The following is a 26,512-nucleotide window of genomic DNA, read 5'->3' as shown; positions in this document are numbered from 1 at the left end:
CTGACTTATTAATAAGTGAAAAGGGATATAATCTGTGATTAATTCTGAAATCAAGGCTGATGTCGCTTCTAAAATTGGAACTTTTATTAGTTTGATTCATTCTTTTTAATTTTAAAATCACTTTTTATTTACTACTTCACTATTTTTTTCGATTTTTATTTATTTAATTTTATGATACTTTAATCACTTTTAATTTTAGGCAGGACTGCAAGACGAGTGGGCATGAAACTGTCCACAAGTGTCTTAATTTTGAGAAATTCGAACTCAACCCTATATTTGCAAATTTTATATTATGTTTAGGTTTAAGCTTTATTAACGATGGATTCAGCACCCATCACTCTGTGTATTGCTGTGAGACGAGGAGCAGCTAGATTTGTGGTGCGAAACTTTAATAGAGAGGTGTTGGATTCTGGTATGGTTCCTTTCCCTTATATGTCCCCTCTAGAAATGGTTTGAGGCTTGCGCATGCTTTCATGCTTTGCAGTTCACTGGCGATGTAACACCCCTTACCCGAGACCGTTGCCGGTATCGAGCACGAGGCATTACTTAGCTTATCTTACCAATTCGGAGCATACAAACTAGGTTTGAAAATTCATTTCACTATTTACAGCAAATCTGTCCAATCGCGCAGCAGTTACTAAATTAATTATAACTCAAGCTACAGAACTCGAAATTTAATTCTGTAAATTTTCCCTGAAACTAGACTCATATATCTACTCACCATAAAATTTTTAGAATTTTTGGTTCAGCCAATTAGTACAGTTTATTAGTTAAAGTCTCCCCTGTTTCACCACCTGACTGCCCTGACCTCTAGTCACTAAAAATAAGTTTTCTCACTGTAGGATTTTCATATGAAGTTCTTACTTGTTTCTACAGAAAATAGACTCAATGAGAAATCTATACATATAAACTATAACTCATAACCATTTTTGTACAATTTTTAATTATTTTCTGAACTCAAAATAGGGGACACCAAAAACTGTTCTGACCCTGTCTCACGAAAATTCACATATCTTAAAATATAAAATTCCTTTCGCTACACCGTTATTTTTCCATGAAAATAGACTCAACAAGATTTAATTCCATATATTATTTACCCTCTAATTCATTTTATACTATCTTGGGTGATTTTTCAAAGTCACGTCACTGTTGCTGCCTGAATTTTGTTTCTTTGCAAAATTTCATCCTTTCATGATTTCCATACATAATTTATCACCTAGACTCTTATAACAACAAATACCTTCATACTTAACCATTTTAATAACCATACATCATCAAATACTTACATACCATTCTTTAGCAAAATCATAATCACAAACATACAAAATAACTAAATCCCTATACATGCCATAACTCAAACGTGTTTCGATATAAAATACCGAGCAGTTGTGGTTGATAGTGTGGACGATCTCCGACTTCTTTAGGATCCTTGAAGTAGCTTTGCAATACTATAAGAGAAAGAAATAAAAGAAGTAAGCATAAAGCTTAGTAAGTTTACTAGCAAATAAATAACAATATTTAACTTAAATAATTAAACTCAAATGTCTATATCTCTAGTTTACTCTTTAGTTAATCTCATACTAGTTCTCTTGCTTGTTTACTTAGAATACTTGTGTACATAACTTACTCAACTCTTGCTGCATCGTTGAACATCAATTGATAGTATAATAAGTTCTTAACTCTTATAACTTACCTGAGCTTGCCATTTATGCTTTAAACTGAACTTTCATGAACATGATTCGTTTACAAGCCCGTTGAGCTACATTGGAATAATAAGGATACTCGGGTCTCTTCTGATAATAACATGCCAAAGCCATGTCCTGACATGGTCTTACATGGGATGTTCTCATATCGGTGCCCATGCCATGTCCCAGACATGGTCTTACTGGGACCTCTCATCTCGGTGCCAACGCCATGTCCTGACATGGTCTTACATGGGACCTCTCATCTCGTGCCAATGCCATATCCCGACATGGTCTTACATGGGACCTCTCATCTCGGTGCCAATGCCATATCCAGACATGGTCTTACATGGGACCTCTCATCTCGGTGCCAATGCCATGTCCTGCATAAGGTCTTACATGGGACCTCTTTACCCAAATGTCATGACATTCGTATCCAAGACCATCCTTATGTATCAACTGGACTTTTAATTTTAATTCTCTATCATTTCATGCTTAGATCATCATCAAATAAATTCATAAAATAAATTCATAGTTGCTGGAAAATAACAGCATTGATAATAAATATTGAAATATTGCATTTATTTACCGTAAACTTACCTCGGTACCAATTATAGCCAAATTCACCAACTTAGTCTTCAACTTTATTCTTCCCTTTGTCTAACCTCGAGTTTCGTACTTCTTCATCTAAAATAGTAAATTTAACTTATTTAATAATCACATTCATCAAAACAGCCCTCGACTCTAACTTTTTTAAAATTACAATTTTGCCCCTAAACTTTTACATAATTACATTTTTGCCCCAAGGCACGGAAATTAAACTTCATCTCTTATTCTTATGTTTTATAACATTCTGAACATTTTTACCTTCTATGGAAACATCAAATTCCCACTCTAACATGTACTTATGAACATTAGGTATTTTTACCGATTATGTCGTTTTACTCGTTTTCACTTAAAATCGCTTAGCAAAAGTTGTTTAACATAATTTCTAGCTTCATATTCTATCATAAAACATCAAAATAAACACTTTTCACCTATGGGTATTTTTCCAAATATAAACCCTAGGTTAAATTATTGCTAGAATAAGCTAAATTAAGCTACCGGGACTCAAAAACGTAAAAACATTAAAACGGGACTTGGGATCACTTACTATGGAGCTTGGAAGCTTGAAAACCCTAACTATGGCTTCCCCTTGCTGATTTCGTCCTAATGAAGAAGATGATGATTTTGCCATCTTTTTCCTTTTAATTCATTTTAATTACTAGATTACCAAATTGCCCCTAACTTAAAAATTTTCTATTTCACTTATCTCATGTCCATTTTGTCTACCAAGTTACCAATGGTATAATTACCATATAAGGACCTCCAATTTAAAGTTTCATAACAATTGGACACCTCTAACATGTAGAACTCAACTTTTGCACTTTTTACAATTTAGTCCTTTTGACTAAATTGAGTGCCCAAACGTCGAAATTTTCGAACGAAATTTTCACGAAATCATTTTGTGAAATTGTAGACCATAAAAATATAAGAAAAATAAAATTTTTCTCATCGGATTTGTGGTCCCGAAACCACTGTTCCGATAACCTCAAATTTGGGCCATTACAGGCGATCTTGGCTTTAGGCAGATAATGGTTGAAGAAGACGAGGCCGTGATAATTGAACGTCTGAAGCAAGGGTCTTAGGGACCCTTCAGAAATGGGCATAGCACTTAGAAATTGTAAATTGAAGGAGAAACGTTTTGTCTCTTGTATTTATGAATACTCTCCTAATGATGGTAACCAAGTGGCTCACACTATCTTGCAAAATGTGGCCATGATCTTAGTGATCTGTTGTATTGGGTAGATGAGGTGCCCAGGGTAGTTCTGCATATTTGTTAAGCATTGGCCTGCAATGCAACAAGTGACTAGCAGTAGCAGCTCAGCTAGCATGCCAGCATCGAGACTGACCAGAAGCAGCCTAGTTATTTTGTTTCTTTTAGTTCTTTTGTAACTTGACCAAGTTGGCTTGTAACTTGATATCTAAATTTAGTAGATTTTTGGATTTGAATCTGATGGATGTAATAGCTGACATTATCAGCTTTTTTTTTATGTATTTCATAAGTTAGCTATTAGATAAAGTAGTGGAAGCAGTTAAGTGTTTAGGTAACTGTTCAATTAACTTTGTAACCACAATATATTTTCAAATTTTGAATGAAAAAGTGTGATTTCCTTCAGTTACATTTTGGCCTTTATTTTTCATTCTGTTTTTACTCGCTTGTTGTTAATATTTTTGCTTGCTGCTGCTGCCATTGTTCCAACAAATGGTAATTAGAGCCTGTTGTCTTTGAGGGCCTCTATTGTTTGTTGAGTCTTATCTGTCAAAACAAATTTAAATATCGAGGCTATCAAATTTGTTTTCAACAATATGAGTTTCACACCACCTCTACCACCTGTGTTTGCTGGAGAGAACTACCACATTTGGGTAGTTAAGATGAAAACTTACCTCTAAGCCATGATTTGTGGAGTGTAGTTGAGAATGATGTTGAACCACCTCCATTGAGGGCAAATCTCACCATTGCACAGATTAGGCAACATAGTGAGGAGCGAGCCGAGAAGCACAAAACCATGGCCTGCCTGCAGAATAGAGTGACTGATGTAATCTCCACTCAAATTATAGCTTGTAACTCACCTAAGCAAGCATGGGAAAGGCTAAAGGAGGAGTTAATGGGATCAGATAAGACAAGGCAGCAACAAGTAATCAACCTTAGAATGGAATTTGAAAATTTGAAAATGAAAGAGTTAGAGACTATCAAGCAATACTCTAATAGGATCATAGCTACTGTTAACAATATTAGACTCCTAGGAGAAGACTTCAGTGACAGAAGGGATGTTGAGAAGGTTATCACCACTCTCCCTGAGAGGTTTGAGTCAAAGATCTCCTCATTTGAGGACTCGAGGGATCTCACAACCATTTCTTTATCTGAGTTGGTGAACTCTCTTTATGCACTTGAGCAAAGGAGGGCAAATAGGCAGGAAGAGCACCCTGAGAGAGCCTTCCAAGCAAAAGCCAGAGAAGGCTCAGGCTCAAGTCAGAAAGCAAAGAAGCCTTGGTTTGATAGAAGGGAGAAATCAAGAAGAGATGCAGGGAGAAGGAGGTTCCCACAATACATTCACTACAAGAAAACTAATCATTTAGAGAAGTACTGCTGGAACAGACCAGATGTTCAGTGTAAAAGTTATAAACAGTATGGTCATCATAAGAAGGTGTGCAAGAACAAGGAGATGCCACAAGCTCTGTAGCAAATATAAGCTAAGACTGCTAATGACCTACAAGCTCATGAGGAGCATGTCTTTACTGCCTTATGCTTTGCAACCACAAGCAAAGTCAAATGCAGTTGGCTTGTGGATAGTGGTTGCTCACACCATATTGCAGCTGATGAAAGCTTGTTCAAGGACCTTGATAAAAGCTTTACCTCAAATATCAAGATAGGCAATGGGAACTTGATTGAAGCTAAAGGTAGAGGTGATGATGTGATCAACACTAGTTCAGGTAACAAGTTATTTCAGATGTGCTTTATGTACCTGATATAGATCGGAACTTACTTAGTATAGGTCAGTTGGTTAAAAAAGGCTATTCACTAGTCTTCAAGGATGGTTCTTGTGTTATTAAAGATTTTCATGGTCAGGAAATAGTCTCAGTACCTATGACAGATAAGTGCTTTATGCTTGATGTAAGTCAGCTTGAGAAGAAGGCTTATACAAGCTTAACTGACAATGCTGGCTTATGGTATAGGAGACTAGGCCATGCTAATTTCAAGTCACTTGATTTGTTGCACAAGCTAAATTTGGCAGAGGACATGACCAAGGTTGAGGCAAGAGAGACTGTTTGTAAAGTATGTCAGCTTGGTAAACAGGCCAGGCTACTTTTTCCAGTCAACAAGGCATGGAGGGCTCGTGAAAGGCTTGAATTAGTACATTCTGATGTTTGTAAACCAATGAAGACCTCTTCACTAAATGGCAGTAAGTACTTTGTTCTATTTATAGATGATTTGACCAGATTTTGTTGGGTTTACTTCTTGAAACAGAAGTCTGAGGTGTTTAAAGCTTTTGGAAAATTTAAAGCTTTAGTTAAGAATCAAGCAGACTACAGGATTAAGGCTTTGAGGACATATAATAGCATTGAATACTTGTCTGAAATATTTTAAAAGTTGTGTGAGCAGGCTGGGATCCATTATCAGTTAACCACAGTATATACTCCTCAACAAAATAGGGTATGTGAGAGGAAGAACAGGACAATGATGAACATGGCTAGGTGTTTGCTATTTCAAAGTAATTTTCCAAGTACATTTTGGGCTGAGGGTGTCAATACCTCAGTGTATCTGCTCAACAAGCTGCCAACATATGCTGTGAAGGGCAAGACTCCTTTTGAAGCATGGCATGGACTCAAGCCATCTGTTTCTCATTTGAAAGTATTTGGATGTATGTGTTATGTCCTTGTACCTGCAGAAAAAAGAACTAAGCTTGAGAAAAGGTCAGTTCCTGGCATATTTGTTGGCTACAGTAGCATCAAGAAGGGCTACAGGGTATTTGATCCCTCAACCAAAAAAATTTTGGTGAGTAGTGATGTCAAATTTGATGAAGAAAAGTTTTGGAACTTGGATGGTTCATATACAAGTCAGTTTGAAGAAAAACAAATTGACAGTAACTTGGAACCAACAGAAAATGAGCTCAGCAATGCAAATGTGGATGATCTTCTTGTGAGAGGGACCAGGTCTATTGCTGACATCTATCAAAGATGTAATGTGGCTATAGTTGAGCCTTCAAGCTTTGAAGAGGCTGTGAGAAACAAGCACTGGAAAGAGGCAATAGAAGCTGAGATTGATATGATCTACAAAAATGACACTTGGGATCTGGTAGATAGACTTGATCAAAAGAAATTCATAGGTGTCAAGTGTGTTTTTAAAGCCAAATTTAATGTTGATGGATCATTGAACAAACACAAGGCAATGCTTGTGGTGAAAGGGTATGGCTAGCAGCATGTCATTGACTTTATGGAGACATTTGCTCTAATGGCAAGACTAGACACCATCAAGCTTCTGTTTTCCTTGGCTGCACAGAAGCAATGGAAAATCCATCAACTTGATGTTAAGTCAGCTTTATTAAATGGTTTTCTCAAAGAAGAGATATATATCAAGCAGCCAGATGGATTCAAAGTCCAAGGAGAAGAGGACAAAGTCTATAGGCTGAAGAAAGCTCTTTATGGCCTGAAGCAGGCACCTCGAGCTTGGTATGACAGGATTGATGCTTACCTGTCTAGGCTCGAATTTGAGAAAAGCCTGAGTGAGCCAACACTCTATGTGAAGAAGTCTAAAGATGAGACATTGCTGATTGTTTCAATCTATGTGGATGATTTGTTGGTGACTGGAAGCAAGGAAGATTTGATCCAAGAATTCAAAACACAAATGCAAAAGGTGTTTGACATGACTGACTTAGGAATCATGACATACTTCCTTGGTATGGAAGTGAACCAGTCTGATCAAGGTATTTTTATCAATCAACATGCCTTTGCTTTGAAAATTCGCAATAAATTTTGCATGACAAATTACAAATCAGTGAGCATACCATTGGCTCAAAAGGAGAAGCTGGCAAGTTTTAGAAATCAAGAAAGGGTTGATGAAAAGGAGTACAGAAGCTTAGTTGGTTGTTTACTTTACTTAACAGCAACTAGACTTGACCTCATGCATGTTGTTAGCATATTGTCAAGGTTCATGCATTGTTGTAACACAACACATTTTAAGGCAGCTAAGAGGATACTCAAGTATGTTAAAAGAACTTTAAAGTTTGGGGTCATGTTCAATAAACGAAGTGAGCTTAAGCTGATTGGTTACTCAGATAGTGACTGGGCTGGGTCTATTGATGACATGAAGAGTACCTCAGGCTATTTCTTTACACTTGGCTCGGGAGTTTTCTGTTGGAGTTCTAAGAAGTAGCAAACAGTTGCTCAGTCAACAGCTGAAGCATAATATATAACAGCTGCAGCAGCAGTCAGTCAAGCCATTTGGCTTAGAAAGTTGTTATGTGATCTAAATGAAGAGCAACACAAATATACTAAGATCATGGTAGACAACCAATCAACAGTTGCCATAGCCAAGAATCTAGTTTTTCATGGCAAGACCAAACATTTTAAGATTAAGGTTTATTTTGTTCGAGAGGCTGAATAGTCCAAAGAAGTTAGTCTCATTCATTACAGTTCACAAAATCAATTGGCTGATATTTTGACAAAGCCTCTTGGTACAACAAGATTTGAAGTCTTAAAAGATTCAATTGATGTTTGCTTCATACAGTCCAAGGAGGAGTGTTAAACATTGGCCTGCAATGCAACAAGTGACCAGCAGTAGCAGCTCAGCTAGTATGCCAGCATCGAGACTGAACCAAAAGCAGCCTAGTCATTTTGTTTCTTTTAGTTCTTTTGTAACTTGATCAATTTGGCTTGTAACTTGATATCTAAAGTTAGTAGATTTTTGGATTTGAATCTGATGGATGTAATAGCTGACATTATCAACTTTGTTTTTATGTATTTCATAAGTTAGCTATTAGACAAAGTAGTGGGAGCAGTTAAGTGTTTAGGTAACTGTTCAATTAACTTTGTAAGCACAATATATTTTCAAATTTTGAATGAAAATGTGTGATTTCCTTTAGTTACATTTTGGCATTTGTTTTTCATTCTGTTTTTGCTTGCTTTGCTGTTAATGTTTTTGCTTGCTGCTGCTACCACTGTTCCAACAATATTGCTAGTCTTGATTGTACTTCTCTTTGCAATTAATGAATTTTATAGTATTTATTTCAAAAAAAGAAAAACAAAGTACCTCATTGAAAAAACTATCATTCCAATAAAGAATGAAAAGAATATACCTGTAATGGCCATACATAAATCATGATTATCCAAAATTTAAAAAATAAATAAGTCAATCATGATTATCCATACAAAACAAGCGACCAATACAGTTAAGTGGAATTAGCCACCAAGTACAACTATTGTCATCACTTAATAACACAAATTTGGCTATGTAGTGAGTTGGTTATGTCAACTCCCTACAGCTTTACTTATGCCACAAGCATTAATAATTCTTGCCGCAGTTGCCCAGAATACATACAATTGAACAAAATGTGGTCATACTCTCCACTTCCTCATGACATGTAACATGGCATGTCAAACCCTGTTGATCTCATTCTATCTTTTGTAGGAAACCGATTTAGAGTTTTCTGCCAAGTAAATAATAGAATGTCTAGGAATATTAAAATGGCACCATACAATTCTATGCCATTTTACCTTCTCCCTTTGATGCCTTAGGTCATTACAGGCCTGAGCTGATTTGTGTATAGAACCTAGTAATTTACAAAGGATTCTATCTCTCTGCTGCTGGACATAAGGCAACTGCCAAAATTTTGTCTTAAAATGATAGAGACAAATAGACGCAAACACACACACATGACTATTTGTTAGTAAGATTTTGTTAAACAAATAGATACTTCGTTGTTTATAAGCAACAATCAAAAGAAAACCAATAAAGTTCTATAACCTCAAGTAAGAGGTACAGTATGGAATTCTTATTTACAAAATTGGACAGGCATAAGTCTCGTCTATCTTCTCTTCACTCGTATAAAACCTCGAAAATATCACTTCCCGCCATCAAGAATAGTCAACGGATATAAACAGTTTTAATCCTCAAGTTGGTTGTGATCGTAGTACATATGGATTGATGAATAATATCTTGATGCTGACAAAGCTCCGTCCCTCGAAAGCCACAACTCAGTCCAAGTCAAGGGCAAACCTTTCCTGCAAGTCGTGAAGTGATTTAGTGTTATCTATCACCATGTCTGCTAGTGTCCTCTTTGAATCTAGAGACATCTGAGCATTGATCCTATTCCTGGCATCCTCCTCTGTTGAATTATCTCTTCCCACGAGTCTTCGAAGTGGTATGTTGGGTTTGTGACAGCAGCAAAAGAAAAGAACAATACAGAGAACAAAGGAGGAAGAAACAAAGAATAATTTACTTAGGCAAAGGAGGAAGAAACAAAGAACAATTTACTTAAGCCTCATTTGGTTTCGCTTTTAATGCCAATGAGGTGCAGTTGGGGTAAATAACTGCTACCGACCTCACTGCTATGTTGTTTGGTTCAGCATGACAGTTCAGTGAAAATGCATTTTCACCACACTGATATGCTGAAAATCAGCTGGAGATTTCTGCAGCAATTAAAATTCACTAGGGCAGTTAGTATTTTTAATTGACAAAAATACCCATACTTTTATTTATTATTTTACCATTTTATCCTTGAAACTTGTTATGTCTTATGTTACTATTTTTTTTTATTAAAAACCATCCGTTTAGATACTTCAAAATTTGATCCAAGTATAATGTTACTATTTGTGAAAATAATATTTATCATTGTTATAAAAGAATATTTAACTATAAAAAATTAAAAATAATTATCATTTTATCTATTAAATAATTTAAATTGATTATATAATTTATTAAAATATTTATAATAAAATATCGGAAGATACATTTTAATATTTTATTAAATTAATTTATAAATTCACATATTTTAATAATTTTATAAAAGAAAAATAATTTAAAAACTTCTATTAAATATCAATTCTAATCTGTGTCCTTAATAGTCATTTTTATTCTTACCTCATCACATACAATTGCGTTTGAATCCAAACACACACTCCACCATTGTTTCTAATCTCACTGCTACAGTATCCAATCTCACCGCTACAGTAACTAATCTCACCGTCACCGCTGTTTTTAACCTCACCGGAGGTAAACACACCGCCCATCCAAACTAAGCCTTATTCACAAACATGCAGCAAGGAAACAATCCGCTTTACACAATTGATATGCTTGCTCATTCAATATAAAAACAATACATTTATAGTCAAAATACATCACCAAATATTCAACTAACCCCACTAGTCAGCATTAGGACTATTAAAACATTGCCTGTACACATGGATAAGCTGACTTATCACCTCAATCATCCCATCAAAACATCAACATCAAAGTTCATTTTCAACCAAACTAAATTACATTGCAACTAAAACAGAAAATATGTTGCTGCAACATGCACAATTGCTGCAGCATGCATACAAACTGTATGCACTCAACAAAATCATCATAGTAGCATGTACTTTAACAAAAACATAACAGCAGCATGGTTGGCCATTTTTCAACACGGTAGGATCAACCCATAAAATAACAATGGGTTTCGTCCACTTATCCATCTTCGCCTCAAACAACAGTGGAATATCAAGAACGATTACCTTATACCCTTCTATCCAAAGCTTCAGAATTTCTAAAACGATGTCAGAACAAACTTTACCCACATTTCCAAATCAAAAGAATCCACAGTTTCATGACAAGGTAAGTGATAATGGTCATATGGGATGACTTAAGTATGCCAAGTATTTAAGTAAACTAAATAAGAACAAACTTTACACTAAAAGGTCGATTAAACATTTTGATGGTAAACGTTCCACCTCCAAGACTAGTAGACTACAATAGTAGTATAATAGTAGATAAGCATTGCTTGGAAAGGCTATTCCCAATGTTAAGCTGGCCAGCTCGTCAAAACGAGAAAATTACAGAACATTTATCGACTAAGGAGTTGACGTTCGGAGTCATCAGAGAAGACAATTTGGCCCAACTTCAAACCATCAACTTGACTATCACCTAGTTAAATGTCCGGCACAAATTCAGCCACCACGTTTTTGTACCCGCCTGTGCCCCTCTTCAACGCATCCTGCAAAACCAAAACTAATTACTATGGATAAAATAATAGGGAAGAAACTGTAGACTTCACCAATGCGACCCTCCGGTTAACCCTACTATTATCATTTTCCCTCTACAGTTTTCCTTTCTTCTTCAACCTTTGAATGAACCTCTTGTTTCCTACGCAGGTTTGGTTACCTTCTCTATTAAAGAACGACTAAGTTTTATAGTTATATAAATAAGTATGGTAACATTGGATGGTCCAGCGCATCTAGTGTAGTGGTATCATAGTACCCTCCCACGGTACTGACCGGGGTTCGATTCCCCGGATGCGCAATTTTCTTCACTTTAATTTTCAATTTTTGCTCTCAGCCCAACAACCACTGTTAAATAACATAAGATGTTAGAACTTATTTCCTTTACCTTTGAAAGCCTACCCTTTTTTGCTTGACCCACTTCTGTGGTTTCTTCCAATAAATTCACACTAATGTGCTGAACCTTCAATATAAGTGGAACGGTTTTGGTCTGGTGGTTTGATTAATAGAACGGAAGAAAAAGGCTTTAAGAATGATGATGTAACTTTAGCTGGGCTGCTTTATGCTTGTTTAGTTCAAGGGAAGTTTGGATTCTTGCCTGGTCTAAAAAACATTATGCATAATACATTGATCTCTTGGCACGTTGGGTGGTTTAGATTTATCCGGGTATGCCTGTTAGAGCATAGAGGTCTATCCGAGATCAATATTAATGCTTCAGTTGAATTAAAAATTGATAATCTGTCCAATCGATTTACTTGATATTTTAAAATCAAAAGAAAATTGAATCGATAAAAAATTGGTCAAATCGGATAAAAAAACTATTATAAAATCTTTTGAACCCAATTTAAGTTATTTTAAATATTTAATTTTATTTATTATAATTTACAAATTGAATGTTTATGTTATTATTATTTATTCTTGTTTTCTCCTAGTTTCTTTTTTAATATAATTTTTTTTATTTTATAACGATTAAATCAGTTAAACTGAAAATTCTATCCTATTCTTACAACAATGCTGCTTGCTGCTCGTAGAGCATATGGGAATTTGGAATGCAGTGAGATTGGTGCTAAGAAACTTGCGGGGTTGGAGCCAGCTATCAACGCTTACTTTATTGTGTTGTTCAATTTGTATGCAGAGATGGGGAAATGGGATGATGCTGAGAAAGTGAGAGCAGTCATGAAATTAATGCTCATTTTCCTAGAAACTAATCAATAATGCTTTCGTTTTTCTGCTTTCCAGCCTTAGACAAATAATGGGAACTAGCTCAAACTCAATATTTTATGATCAGCCAGCTCTGCCTCAGCCATTGAACTCCACCCCATGCATTGTGACAGCAATTTTACCACATTTCAGGTTGAGTTTTCGACATTATGAACGTGGTCCACTCGACTAATTTCAAAAGACAACCACCACTTAATAAAAACTTAGGTGAAGGTTGCAGAGTTAAGCTGTTGGGTTCAATCTCCATCCACATTTGAGTCTTTGTCTTTGACCTAACAATGCAAGCTTCTTTTAGATTTTGGTGCATATATTATATAAAGAGATCGAAAGTCCCATTGTTTTCCTTCGGTTTTTTTTAATCGGTTACCATTAAATCAAATTAAAATATTGTCCGATACAAGGCATTATCCTGCTTATCATTAGCAAATACAGAAATTAAGCTACTAGGGGAGTCTTACACAACCAAAGTAAATTAAGATGTAGACAAATTAAAGTGAAAGTTGTTCCCAAGTCGAACTGGTGTATCAACACATTTATTTTCTTTCCGAAAGATATATTTAAGTGACTTAAAAATTATATTGTGGATAAATTACCTCTTAAAACTTAAAGTTGAACCTCAACACTAGTGACTTTTGGGATATGTAATCATCAAAATGATTTTTTATAACACTTCTTGTCTCATTTTGATTCATTGCTTTACTATCTCTAATAAAAATATATATTTTTCAGGATATCCATTAAAGCGAGTTAAGTAAAAGGTAGAAAAAAATGTTGATGTAATGAAAATATGAATGATGACAAACGCATGTATAATTAGACAAAAGTTGTTAATTTTGAATTTTGTGGATGAAAATAACTGAGCTTTGCATCTTCAAATTTATTAGTGCCCATAGAAAACTTTTTACAGCAGCCGATTTGGACGACGAAATTTTTTAAAAAAAGGTAGGAAAGAGTACAAAGTTGTCAAAACTCAAAAGAAAATCCCACATGATCACCATTTTCTAGCACCGAAGAGCCTCAAGCAAAGATTTTCTTATGTTCAAACTGTAATGTATAATTGAAAAGTGGATTAACTCCACACCTTTCTGAATGGGAGACAAAACAGCAGATTTGCAATGGGAACTCTATATATAAACATGTTGAACGTGAAAGTAGATTTTATGGATTACATATAGCAGAAATTCAGATGAACAATCAAGACACGTGGTTTCACTTTCACAAGTGTATGCATTATGATATGTACATAGATTTTTCATTTTTAAATTCCTGAAGCGTATGAATAACATCATGGGTTACGCCAGATCACCTCGATATAATTGCATCACAATCTCCCATAATATATCAAACAAAGTTCTCTATAATTAGCAGTTTAATATACAGTCAATGAGCTCAGAATCTTCTGCATATATTGTCACATTGATAGTAGTATAGTAATCAGGGCCAGAGAGAAACGCACAAGCATCACATTTTGAAATTATTATAAATTTTCATAACAATCAAGTGAAAACAACCAACCCCTAAGTCCCAACAATGCCAAAACTTGTTTAAAATTTCATAATAATTAAAAAAAGTTAACCCTTTGATGATCAGTTTAGTTCCCCTTCTCGCCGAATGTCATGGCTGAAGCCACCTTCTGGAAAGCAGGCCTGGAGGAAATATCTTCCCACCAAGCCTTAACATGTGGACGCTCATTTATCAGGTTAGCACAAGGGGTTTTCATGAAATAGTAAGTGAAAGACAAGTGGAACAAATCGGCCAAGCTGTAGAAATCACCCGCAAGGTACTTGGTGCGGCTCAGTTTCTCCTCGTATACGTCCAGCACTTTGCCTAGCTTCTCCAAGTTTTCATCGATGATTGCTTGATCGGGGACTTTTCCCTGCAGAGGTGCCGCAAAGAACTGGAATATGATTGGGGAAATTGCGGGATGGTATTGCTGGGATTCCACCTCCATCCACACTTTCACCTCAGCCGCTTCTTTTAGGCTTTGGCACCTGATTAGATCATGGCCTGCTTCCTTATACTTTTCAGCCACGTATGCTGAGATGGCTCTAGATTCTGATGTACATAAACATTACAAAAAACAATGATCAAAACAAGTGTTTATTTTTTTTTTCTATCAAATATTTGGACCACAAAGTGATAACAGCAGCCTACCAAAAAGACTGAGATCGCCATCTTCTAACGCTGGAATCTGACCAAAGGGCTGCAAAATATATTTCACAAAATTAAAAAGAAGCCATGAAAACTCTAAGCAACTATCAAATGCTCGTAATATATAGTGACTAAAATAAAAGAATAACTGCGGGTTTACGTTCTTGGCTAGGAAAGGAAGCTGCTTGTGTTCACCGGCAAAAAGGTCGATTGGAATGAGCTCGAAATCAGCTTCTTTTTCATGCAAACAGGTCATCACACGAGAGGTGCAGGGGGACATGGCTGCCCCGTACAACTTGAGGGCCATTTTATTATTATTGAGATTTGAGTGTGAAAGTAAATAAAGGAGAAGAAGTAAGCAATGAAGCTGAAAGAGATAAAGAGCGCAAGTGAAAGGAAGGGAGCTTCAACTGTCTTTATATAATACTAGGTCTGCAAATGTGAAATAGATGACTACTGTATGGATAGTGCCTTGAAAAGCTTTTTGATTACCCTTATTTTGAAAAATAAAAAATTGAACCTAAACCCAAATTGGTAATACATTATTATTGAGTGGGATCAATATAACAAATATTTAATAAAATGTGTAATTCAATCAAATTTAAAATTGATTTGATGATATGTATTCTACCCATAAAAAGATGATTTTTTTTTTTTTAACTTTATGAGTTTTGTAATCGTTATTAGAATTCCTAAACTTAATCAAAGACTCAAATATCATTTCTTTAATTGATAATGTCTTATAAAAATTGAAGGTATCCTTCCAAGATGTTAGTTGCTTTAAAAACTCTCCCTTCTACAAGTATATCTTTCCTTTGAGAGGTAAGTTTCATGGACAGTGTTAGCATGTGAAGTCTCAGTGGACAAGTTATGGTGAACCTTCCCATTGGTGTGTTTAGACATAACTAATGAACCACATGCTATATATGTAGGGACCAATATTTATTGTCTTATTTATTCACCAATAGTTTTTGGTTGGACAAAAAATTCTAACAAAACTTGGTTGAGCATGAACACACAACATAATACTATCTTATTACTTATCATTCTCTTTCAAATTACAAGGGAAACAAAGTGTTAAAATGTCTCTTTAAACCATGTATTATTTCAATATTTGAGTCAACAATTGGTACAACAAAAATTCATAATTTATATTATTATAATTTTTTAATATTTTATAATCAAAATTTTTATATAAATATTTTAACAAATATATTTTTCACTCGTATCAAACTTCTATCAATGAGAAGTCACATTTACTAAAGAGTAATAATATATTATATATGTGTAATTTAGTATTTGTAAGAAAGTTAAAAAATAAGAACCTACTCTCCTACTTTTTCTCATGAAGTTTCTTAGTAATAATCATGTATTAAGAACATAAATGAAGTATTAGCGTTGATTATACATAATAAATGTTAAGTGGATGATTTATATAATTTATTGGCAATATATAATGACAGAGTCTGGTCAAACCACAGTTTTCAGTGCCCTGCATAAAAAATGGTCAAATAACAAACCAAAGCATCATCTTGAGATTTGTTCTTTAGATTATGTTATTCGGACATTTATTCATACGAGGAGAATCAACAGCTTTCGGTTATGACTTCTACACTGGTCTAAATTTATTTTATACTTTGTTTTATTGTGTTGAAATAAGGTAAGCTCTTTCTTTTATTTTAAATAACAATTATTTCCAAAGGAACCTTACCATATTAAGTTTTTTATTGGAAAATAAATTCACCTTTGTGAATTGATTTGTGCATAACTTATAACATACAAACAGTTTTTTACTATCTAAAAAACATCCTTGAAATTTAAGCAAAAACCATTTCAACATTAGGTCGAGTTTTTCAATTTCTGATTTTGCAACAACCAGATTTCAAAGATAATTACGCGCTGGATCCAAAAAATTTATCTATTATTAAAGTGTAGGATTTAGCATTGTAAATTTGCTATGCCGCCTCTACGTACCTACCCTTAAAAGAAAAGGAAATTAAACAATGAAATGAACAGGTTTTTATATATATAATATCTTTTGGGTACGCCGTTCCAAACTATACAAATCTATATAGCTTTGTATATTTACAAATTAAGAATACATCAGGCAAATTAGGGGAAAAGGTGGTAGAACCTTAAAATATACAATATATTTATATGCCCGATAAATAGAAAAATATTATAAATAAATGCAGCACATTAGAAAGCTGCCTCAGGCTTCAGAAAGTTGTGATATTCCAGCTGGGTCATTTCCCCACCATTCACCGGGTCAAATTGGCATCGGTAGAAGCTTCATCCATAAAACCCCATTACACTTTAGTCAGTGGCCTTTGTAATAAGAAACTAAAACAAAAGGAACATGTAGCAGCAGCAAACAACAAATCTAACACACACACACACACACACACACAGGAGAAGACAAAGGTCTTTGGCCATCAAGAGAAACCACCTTGAAAACATACAGATGCTTCGACGAAACTTCCTATGTATGTACTAATGAAATTTCATAAAGATTGTGCTTCTAAAAACATTTAACTCTAGGAAAGTGGCGGATCAACCACTCCTATGCCAAGGTTACTGATTAACCACAAAATACCTAACTATAGCCGCCCTATATATTAGATTGTTGATTTACCAGAGCATTATAAACTCAATTTAACAGAAATAATGGAAAACTTTATTCTCATGGATAGATGCTCTAAGCAATTTTAAATAACATCTACTAGTATTTGATTTTTCTTACCTTCCATCAATGCCAAGAATTACCACTGTATTCTTTTGATGACCAAAAGCAACAATGTACTGAGAACCTTCAACCAGGCGGAATTGAGCCACTGACCACTCTGAACTGAAGTACTTGGGTAACACACCTGCAAATGGAAAATCAATTTAGGATTTTAGATGCTTTTCTTGGTTTACTGCCCCCAAAAAACCAAACAGAAGAAAATCAAATGCATAATTCCAAGTAAATATATTTGACACAATCTTGTTCGATGTCACATTCTATTCAAGTGGGTTACTTTCTCTGCTAGATGAAGTACTTGGACAACTCTCCTATAAACAGAAAGCCCATTTTAGATGCTCATCATATCACTCACAAAATTTGAAGACATTATTTAATGGGTTGAATCACTTTTTGGGGCCTAAACGTCTTTTTAGTTCAAGTTAGGTCTTGAACTAGGCAGTTGTTCTAACATTGGGGCCTGAACATTTTTTGTCCAAGTTAGCCCCAAAACTTCGCAAGTGTTTCCAAATTAGGGCCTGAACTTTTTGCGTCCAAGTTAATCACTGATATTTCCTTAAGAACCCTAAAGTTCGGGACCCAATATGGGAACAATTGCCAAGTCCAAGCCCCAACATGGGAACAATTATCAAGTTCAGGGACTAACTTGAACAACAAAAAGTTTAAGCCCCAATATGGAAAAAATTACCTAGTTCGGGCCCCAACTTGTTGCCAAGTTCAGGTCCCAAATAGTGATTTAACCCTATTTTAAACACCAATTGACTAGGAGCTCATCATTATTAGAATGCTGATTCCCCAGCAGCATCCAACTAACACTTGTAATTTTGTTTCTCATGCAAAGGTGACAATAATCTCAGAAAATCACGAATAGGAAGTTTTAAGGGGCAATTGGCATTGAATTTTTTCCTATAATAGATTCTATTTTGTTGCACAAAAACTTATCGATAAGAGAACTGTTCGAATAAATTAATTGCTTTAAGACAAGATTACAAGTTCGAATAGATGGCAATAGAAAAAGTAGTGGGCTAAAGAGAGCACCGTACCTTTGATAAAAGAAAGAGAGGAATGCGGTGATGTAACAGGGTCGGAAGCACTTTGTGACCTGTCAATACCTGGAGATCCACCATTAATCTTAAGGCTGAAAACATGGACTGTGCCTTTGTCACTTGAAACTGCTAACCACTGGGCATTTGAAGAGAACGCCAAACTATAAATTTCAGCTCTATCTGCCCCCCTTCTTACCTATATTTATACACATGAAAACTTCCAGAATGTCAGCAAATGTTTTGAATCATAGTAAGTAAGATAATTATTATGGAATCTCAATGTAGCCCAGAACCGTAAGAATCACTAAAGCCACTAAAATGATTTTGTGAATATGCTGCACTCACTGCATCTAGAAAATTCAAAAGAACAATATCTAACACTCGTAACACATGACATGATAGTTTAGTAGAAAACCATGAAAAAACTGGATTACTTAGACACATACTTAACTATGAACTAGTTAGTATCCCCCATCTGTTCGATTAGAATGCCCTAATCTTGGTCCCAGTTTCTCACATATAACTCAACTTGCTAGCATTTGCAAGTAACTCGGAAAAATATATTAACCTTTTTCAAGCTGACATAATAAGATGGAAATAGAGCAGATGCAGCAAAACATACAAAATTCTAGTTTGAGCATCATTGGGCGAACATTCTAATGAAATCTCTTACAAATTATGTGTCTTCGTATTAATTTGACTAAAAGATTACCGTATCACGAGTCAACTAAAAGAATTTTGAAACAATTCATCGCATTATCAGAAATTTAAACCCACCCAATCTGCCTAATTCAGTTCCAAAATAAATGAGAAAGAAGTAACAAAATAGTATTTAACGGTATACCTCTTGCAGCAAGCTACCATCAACAGTATTAAAAATTCGAACCAGCGTCCCTTTCGAGCTAGCGGTAGCAAGCAACTGCCCGTCCTGCGAAAGCGCGAAGCACACAATTCTTGAATCATGAGCCATGATAAACTTGGTCCTCTTCGAGGCGTAATGCTCCACCCTAACTTGCCCCTTTTGCAATCCAGGGCAAACCAAAACCAAGGACCCAACCCCCTGAGAAACCGCGCAGAGTCCCTTAGGATTTACGATAGTCTCAATCTGGTGCAACAGCTTCAAATCCGCGAAATTGTAGACGAAAATCTTTTGTTCCAAAACAACTACGATTCGATCCCTCCGAAGCCGAACCGATCTTACTTCGGAACGGAACGAAAGTTCGCCGATGCATCGGCTCTGATGGTCGTCCCATATCATAACCTTATTGGGTGGGTATTGCGGGTCAGGTCCACCGCCAACAAGAGCCAAAATATTGCACCGGAAAAGCATCTCAACGACTCCAATACCGCCCCCGCGATCGAAATCCCGGCGAAATATCTCGCGGAATGGATCGCAATTGTAAATCCGGAAGCCATGATCAATCCCGGCGGCGAAGCAACCGTGGTCCTGGTTGAAGGAGATGTGGAGAAGAGAGGGCGCTGCCGCCGCTGCAGGAGCAATCGCCTCGGGTGGAGTCGGAAGAACGGCGTGGAAATTAGGGTTAGAGTTGGGGGTGGGGTCCTGGTCAGAAGAAGGGTGAAGCTCCATGTGAGGTAGAGATTCCGGGTCGTGGTCGGTTTGGTCTGTTGGGGAACGGAAGTTAGGGTTAGGGTTAGGGCTAGGGCTAGCTGAAAGGGTAGCCATGGAAGGATTTAGTAACGAAATATGGATGATTAAGAGGAAGAGGACGGAAACAGATGGGTAGAGAGAGAAAGGGGAGAGCAAATCACGATGGTGTCGTGCTGGAAATCGGAGGAGGAGGACAGTTGTTTGTTTTGGATTGGTGGTTATGGTTTATTTGGGGGGCAACAGTTAAAAAAGAAAACAGTTTAGACATACAAATACATATATGTTGGGTTGGGTTGGGTTGGGTTTTGAATGAAGCATTCGTTAGTTTAGAGAAGGCGAATCGACAAAAGCGGCCGAGTTTCGCTTTGTCCCTACGCCAGCTTCCATCCCAATATTCTCATTTCTTCCTTAATGAAAACCAAGATTTATTCCATCAATTCTACATTCAACATTGATTAGCTTCGTAATGTCATTATACTTCTTTTTTTATATATTTAATTTATCCAAATTTTTTACACATAAAAGGATTTACCTACAATATAAATTTAAAATTATAATTAATAATTTAGTATTTTAAAAGAAATTTGATAATTGAGACAAAAGAGTGGATTGATAATTCTGTGGCTTTAAATTTTAATATTCATAACAAAAAGTAAACAACAATAATCCTTAAAATCAAAACATTACATGCATTGTTTTCTCTAACCATTTTACAAATTCAGATAATCATATATAAATAGAAAAAGAAAACAAAAGTGGATTGAAACACTTTAAATGTGTATTATAAAATAAGTGTAAAATTAAATTTTTTAATATAGATATCAAATGACATTTTGTTTTAATATTATTTTGAATGTATTAATAGTCTGCTTTATTAAATTCTTGGTATATGTGTCTATCTCAATCACGAAAAGACAAATTAGATTATAAACAAATAAAATGAAAATTATTTCAAAAATATTTCTTTTGGAAAAACAAAACTCATTAAAGCAAAACAAAATAAGCCAACCCAACATATTTACTCCATACAGTAAACATAATTCAACCATTATATTTAAAAATAAAATAGTTTTAAATTATATAATATTTGAAAAACAATGTGAATTTGAGTGTGTTTGCATTGATGCACCCAATTTGTTAGTGCGTATTTTATAAAGTTTGGTGAAAGCAACCTGGCGGTGAGGATTTGCAGTACTATTTTGACTAAAGTGAGCTCCTGCTCTACTTATATTTGTAACGTTGCAAATTTAGTAAAATTCAACTTTTCAAGGCAGGTGCTACAAGTGGCAAGGTTTGATATTTTTGGATCAAACTTGCTCAAATTAGTCTCAGTACTGTCTTCATATAATTTGATCTTTGTACCACTAAGACCTGGGCCGTTACACATGGAAGCTAGGATAATGGTATAATACCATTTATAACTCTTGTATTTTAGCAATTTTTTTTTATTGTGGTACCTAAACTTTCAGAATATTATTTTTTATATTTAAAATTTCATTTCGTTTATTAAAATTGGGATTTGCCTTTTAGCATCGTCAATGATTTGGTGTCGGTCTAGTAGTTAAATGGCATGTGACAATTATTGCATGTCACTTTACGCCTCATTATCAATTATCAATTTTAATTGAAAATAATGGTTGGGGATTTCAATTACCCTTATCTGAGAAAAAAAGGCAGAATATAAGTATAGATAATGTTTTGAAAATGAAAAGGTTGGTTCGAATCACCTTCTTATGACTTAACATCACATAATCTTTGCCAAATATATCTTCTCTTTGCACCTTTCATGGTTATTAAAGGACTATACCTGACCTTCATTTTCTGCAAAGAATGAGAATAATATCTTTCAACCTCTAAACTTATGCTTACATGGTTGTATTTGGAGTTTAGGATCAAAACAATAGTTTCCTGCTCACAGTCCTCCATGGTTTTCCCTTCTACTTAGTACACAGTACTTTTTAATGCATTTTCTTGTCACACTTTTTAAGCCAATAGGTTTTTATGTTTATGTTTTATTCCTCCCTATTTTCTATCTTCCACTCTGATGTGAAAAGGTTTGCAGATGGCAAAGGCACTACAGTTTGTACATGTAAGAAGAATGGTTCATTTGGATGTAAAACCTGATAATGCATATGTGAAGAATGGTGTTTATAAGCTTGGTGATTTTGGATGTGCAACTCTCCTAAATAAGAGCTGCCAGTTGAAGAGGGTGATGCACATTACATGCCTCAAGAAATCCTAACGAGAACTATGATCATCTTGACAAGGTTGATATCTTCTCTTTAGCGGTTACTATTATGTAAGTGGTCATAAATTAAAAAAATGCAAGGCAAAACCGATCTGGTGTTGTGAGGAAGAGCTTGTCAAACAGAGAAGCTCTATACTACAATATAGAATCTGATCGGATTATTACATGTAATGAATCTTAATTCGTGAGATTAGTATAAATAAATCCCAAATGTGTAACCCTATGACGTATGAAACATACAGATTCCATACCATATATAGGAGCAAGTTTCTCTTTGGTTCATCCTTGGCTGGTCCATGTTGATTTTTTCATCTGATGGGTCTAATAATTGTTATCAGGTCATGGTGGATCATGATCCAATACGGCGGCCTTCCGCAAAGAATTAGTTGAAAATCTAATTTTTGGGAAGGTTTCGAAAAATATAAAAGCCTGAGCATATTTATTATATGTGTCGATGCAGCAAGCTAGAAAGGCTGTTGAGTGGAAGTGGTGAGACCTTGCAATCAGCTGATCCTGTTTCGAATTGTGGGCATTTGTTGAAAGTGGCTTAACTTATGCACCAAATTTACCGATATGCATTTTGTAAAGTTTGGTGAAACCAATTATGCGGTCAAGATTTGCAGTACTATTATGAATAAAGTGAACTCCTACTCTACTTATATCAGTAATGGTGCAAATTTTCTAAAATCTAATGCCATGTTTGGTTGGGTGTATTGGCTACCAATACACCCCTAATCAGTGGGCCCCACTTATTACGCCTCTAATCCGTTGTTTGGTTTAATGTATTGCTATTACGGGGCTAAACCATTACTGATCTAATCGGTGAAATCCACCAATTTCTAATCCCTCTTTTGAGCTCAGTTTAGGCGCTGCTTCAGTTTTGGTCCCTGTTTTACCCTCCCCATTCCTGCTTCTGTTTTACTCAAAATCAACGTCTCATGTTTCTTCCTTCTAGCTTTCTTCTCCACTCTCATCGCCTCTTCTCCTTCTCTTTTTTACCTCTCTTTTTTATATAGGTTTTTTTCACGTGTGGTGGGCATGGCATGGCACTGGTATTTATATACAAAGAATCTTAATTTTTCCCTCTATTTGATTTCAGTTCTCATCGATTTTTTTTAATTTCTCGAGAAAAGCAAATAAATTAAATAAAATCAAACACTATTTTCGCTTTTATAATTTGATTTCTCTCTCGATCGTTCGTAGATCTTCAATCGTCGTCTTCCTTTTGTCTTTTTTTCAACATTATCTGGTAATTTTATTTGTTTTTCTACTATTTTTTATATAATTTTAATGCGTGAATTTGAGTAATTTTTTCTTGGATAGGTTTAAGAAATTTTCACGAATTATTGAAATTGCATTTTCAAGAAATACATTTACATCTTCTTGAATTTTGGATTTTCTCCACCTCGTAAGTAATTTTTAGTTATGTTCTTATTTTCTTTGTATTGATGTTGTTGTTATTATTATTTCGAAATTTGATCTCTTTTCTTATGGTAGCGTTGATAAACAAATTTTAAAAATTGGCTCATAAAAGCGATCGCAGTACCACACGGTGGCCGATCATGAGAATGCAATGTTCTGCTGACAGCTTTCACGATCACGTTGGAGGCGGCGGGTCCTTCAACAATGCTGGTCCCGCCGGTGAGATGTTGGTGATCTTTGTTATGGCACGGTGTTTGCAATCATTGGATTGCAAGATCCGCCTCTCCTTGACTTCTCTGTGCATCGACCAACGCCTCCTTCCTAATCTACTCATGCAGTCTTGTTGTTCCGCTTTTAATTTACCACATGTATTTTATTTGTTTATGTTTCTATTGTTTCTATAATTCTATGCAATTTGATTTAGGTTAATGTACTTTTAATTGTTGCCATCACCTTTTAATCAAGGGAAATGTTCTATTCCTTTTCGCGATTTATATTCAATTCGAGTTTATGGAATGCATAATTTCTTCCCTTTTTGCATGAAGTTGGTGGGAAAAATCATTTTAGTATTGACAAGGTAATGAGGAAGTTACTATTACATACATGTAGGGGTATGAGGCGAATCTGCTCAAGAGAAGCAATGACTATTCAAATTAATGAGGAACCTCAAATTTAATGGTGAATTTGGTTTGGAGCCATACACACCAACCGCCCAAAGTTCGGAGGCGGGCTACATCGATGGGTTCCATTCTCCGAGTTCAAGGGGATTTTGAGTGGCCTTTTGGATCTTCATGCTATTGATGATCTGAGCTTCTTTTCGAGGTATGGTTATATTGTGCACTGAACATAACTTAGCCAGAGAATTCCACATTGGTTGATTGCTTAAAGTTTATATTGTTTACATCATGCAGTTCTACTATTTTTGAATCTCAAAGCTTACATGCATCTTGGATGGTGTATAGCCATCTATTCCTTTCAGTTTCTTCTAAATATAGCTTTTTCGTGAATATTAAAGTGGTAGTTTTTGAATCATTGTAAATCCTCAGAACTTCATAGTGAATTAGTTTTGGCTGTTAAATGTGTAAACTTCCTTTTAGCGTCAATCTTATTTTATATTCCATCAATTTACATTTACTCTTGTGCCCTTATGCCTTACCAGGAATGGTTGCTTTGGTTTAGAAACATTGCCAGACCCCAAATTTAAAGAGTCATGAAGAAATTAGATTCTAGTTGGAACTATAATTTTTTGTAAATTGATGTACATGATATTTTAAATGAATGGAGGAAACTATTTGGAAGATTTAGAATTATTAGTAGATTGATGCATATGATTGGGTTTGTAATTTGAGACCGATGAGAGAATTAGTGCTAAAAGAACTAGTTTCGTAAAAGAGAAGAAAGCTCATTGTAAACTAAAGAAATCACATTAGCCTAAGACATGATAGTCATTTTCTTATTTTCCTTGGTTTATAGTCTTTTGTTTCACATCTCCTTGTTTTTGCAGTTCATGGTTCGTGGTATTGTTGCTAATTTCAGTTCACGAAATATATTTTTATTTCGTAGTGGCAAGACGTTCACAATGCGACCATTACCTCTCGAGTGCACAAGACCTCATTAGATTCTTGCATCACCAGTTTATCACAATGAGATTTAAATTGTGGCTTAGCTATTTTGAGATATATGGTGGAAAACTCTTTGACCTTTTGAGTGATAGAAAGTAATTCCCTTTTCTTTCCTTGCTTATTTATTTATGCATGTCCATGTGTGTTATAAATCAATTTTTTCTTAAAAGCATTTGATTGAGTATGATGTGTAATAAATTTTAATTATCTTCGGTTTGACCTTCTATTATGTATCAAGCCATTTGCCCTTCACACATTCTCTCTTTCAATATGTATTCGGTATAAATGTGCATGCACATACATATTCAATTTTTAAAATTGGAACATTAGATATAATCAAGTAAAGAACTTGATTAAAAACAAATATTCAATATATTAAAATTGGATCGTAGATATAATACAATGAATAAATTGTAAGGTGATTAAAATTGAATGAATAAATTAGAAAATTTTATTAAAAATAAAACTAATTAAATGTGTATATTCATATACCGCATTAATTAAAAATATTTTTAAATAATTAAAATAAAAATATTATTTTAATAATATTACATATATATCGACTTTTGAACCAGTGACAACTACTTCAGTACAAAACAAAAAAGGTAATTAATAAGCAGGCTCATTCATAATTTTTTCCCCACAGAATGAATGATGTTATTTGCAAACAAAAGCAGTCCTCAAAAATCTTCTCCCAAATTTTTTTTGCCATTGATATAAATATAAACCGGTTAATGTGGTATATTAATATATAAAAGGAAATGAGTGTATAAATTCATATAAGAATATTGATTATTAAGAATTTTATTAAATTATATATTTTAATTATAATATATTTAATAATAATTATGTTAAAATATGATTAAATTATTTATTATTGATATTAATAATCTTATTAAAATTTAATAACAATAATTATTTACCTAAACAAATTTATGCTAAGGGTATTCTAGTCATTTTAGTTTTTTTCCAT

The 26,512-nt window shown here is 34.8% G+C and overlaps 2 protein-coding genes, 1 non-coding gene and 1 pseudogene across 3 annotated transcripts; 1 reads left to right on the top strand and 3 right to left on the bottom strand.

The window, feature by feature from the left end:
• Positions 1-9,385: 9,385 nt before the first annotated feature.
• On the bottom strand, positions 9,386-11,568 carry LOC105800951 (dephospho-CoA kinase-like; annotated as a pseudogene).
• A 139-nt stretch (positions 11,569-11,707) lies between these two features.
• TRNAG-CCC (transfer RNA glycine (anticodon CCC)) lies at positions 11,708-11,778 on the top strand. Its single transcript has one exon. It is a non-coding gene; the product is annotated as a tRNA-Gly (tRNA).
• A 2,367-nt stretch (positions 11,779-14,145) lies between these two features.
• On the bottom strand, positions 14,146-15,254 carry LOC105803031 (glutathione S-transferase F13). The gene is made up of 3 exons (XM_012634966.2): positions 15,010-15,254; positions 14,853-14,901; positions 14,146-14,753 (listed from the first exon to the last, which is right to left on the bottom strand). Exons 1-3 carry the CDS (start codon positions 15,154-15,156, stop codon positions 14,290-14,292), a joined length of 660 nt encoding a protein of 219 aa, XP_012490420.1. The 5' UTR covers positions 15,157-15,254; the 3' UTR covers positions 14,146-14,289.
• A 1,591-nt stretch (positions 15,255-16,845) lies between these two features.
• LOC105803033 (autophagy-related protein 18a) lies at positions 16,846-20,546 on the bottom strand. The gene is made up of 4 exons (XM_012634969.2): positions 19,483-20,546; positions 18,636-18,834; positions 17,593-17,719; positions 16,846-17,139 (listed from the first exon to the last, which is right to left on the bottom strand). Exons 1-4 carry the CDS (start codon positions 20,320-20,322, stop codon positions 17,049-17,051), a joined length of 1,257 nt encoding a protein of 418 aa, XP_012490423.1. The 5' UTR covers positions 20,323-20,546; the 3' UTR covers positions 16,846-17,048.
• Between the last annotated feature and the right edge of the window lie 5,966 nt (positions 20,547-26,512).

Source organism: Gossypium raimondii, chromosome 11 (genome assembly GCF_025698545.1).
Source record: "Gossypium raimondii isolate GPD5lz chromosome 11, ASM2569854v1, whole genome shotgun sequence".
NCBI lineage: Eukaryota > Viridiplantae > Streptophyta > Magnoliopsida > Malvales > Malvaceae > Gossypium > Gossypium raimondii.
The sequence above is the reverse complement of the archived record's forward strand: the minus strand, read 5'-3'. Positions and strand labels throughout refer to the sequence as shown.

Bases quoted from the DNA above. Each gene is read 5' to 3' on its own strand.
- LOC105803031 (XM_012634966.2), bottom strand. From the start codon at position 15,156: ATGGCCCTCAAGTTGTACGGGGCAGCCATGTCCCCCTGCACCTCTCGT. The intron at 14,902-15,009 runs GTAAACCCGCAG...TATATTTTGCAG, and splicing joins TTCCTTTCCTAGCCAAGAAC to CCCTTTGGTCAGATTCCAGC. The intron at 14,754-14,852 runs GTAGGCTGCTGT...TATGTACATCAG, and splicing joins TGGCGATCTCAGTCTTTTTG to AATCTAGAGCCATCTCAGCA.
- LOC105803033 (XM_012634969.2), bottom strand. From the start codon at position 20,322: ATGGCTACCCTTTCAGCTAGCCCTAGCCCTAACCCTAACCCTAACTTC. The intron at 17,720-18,635 runs GTACGGTGCTCT...TTCCATTTGCAG, and splicing joins CTCTCTTTCTTTTATCAAAG to GTGTGTTACCCAAGTACTTC. The intron at 17,140-17,592 runs GTAAGAAAAATC...TTATGGATGAAG, and splicing joins ATTCTTGGCATTGATGGAAG to CTTCTACCGATGCCAATTTG.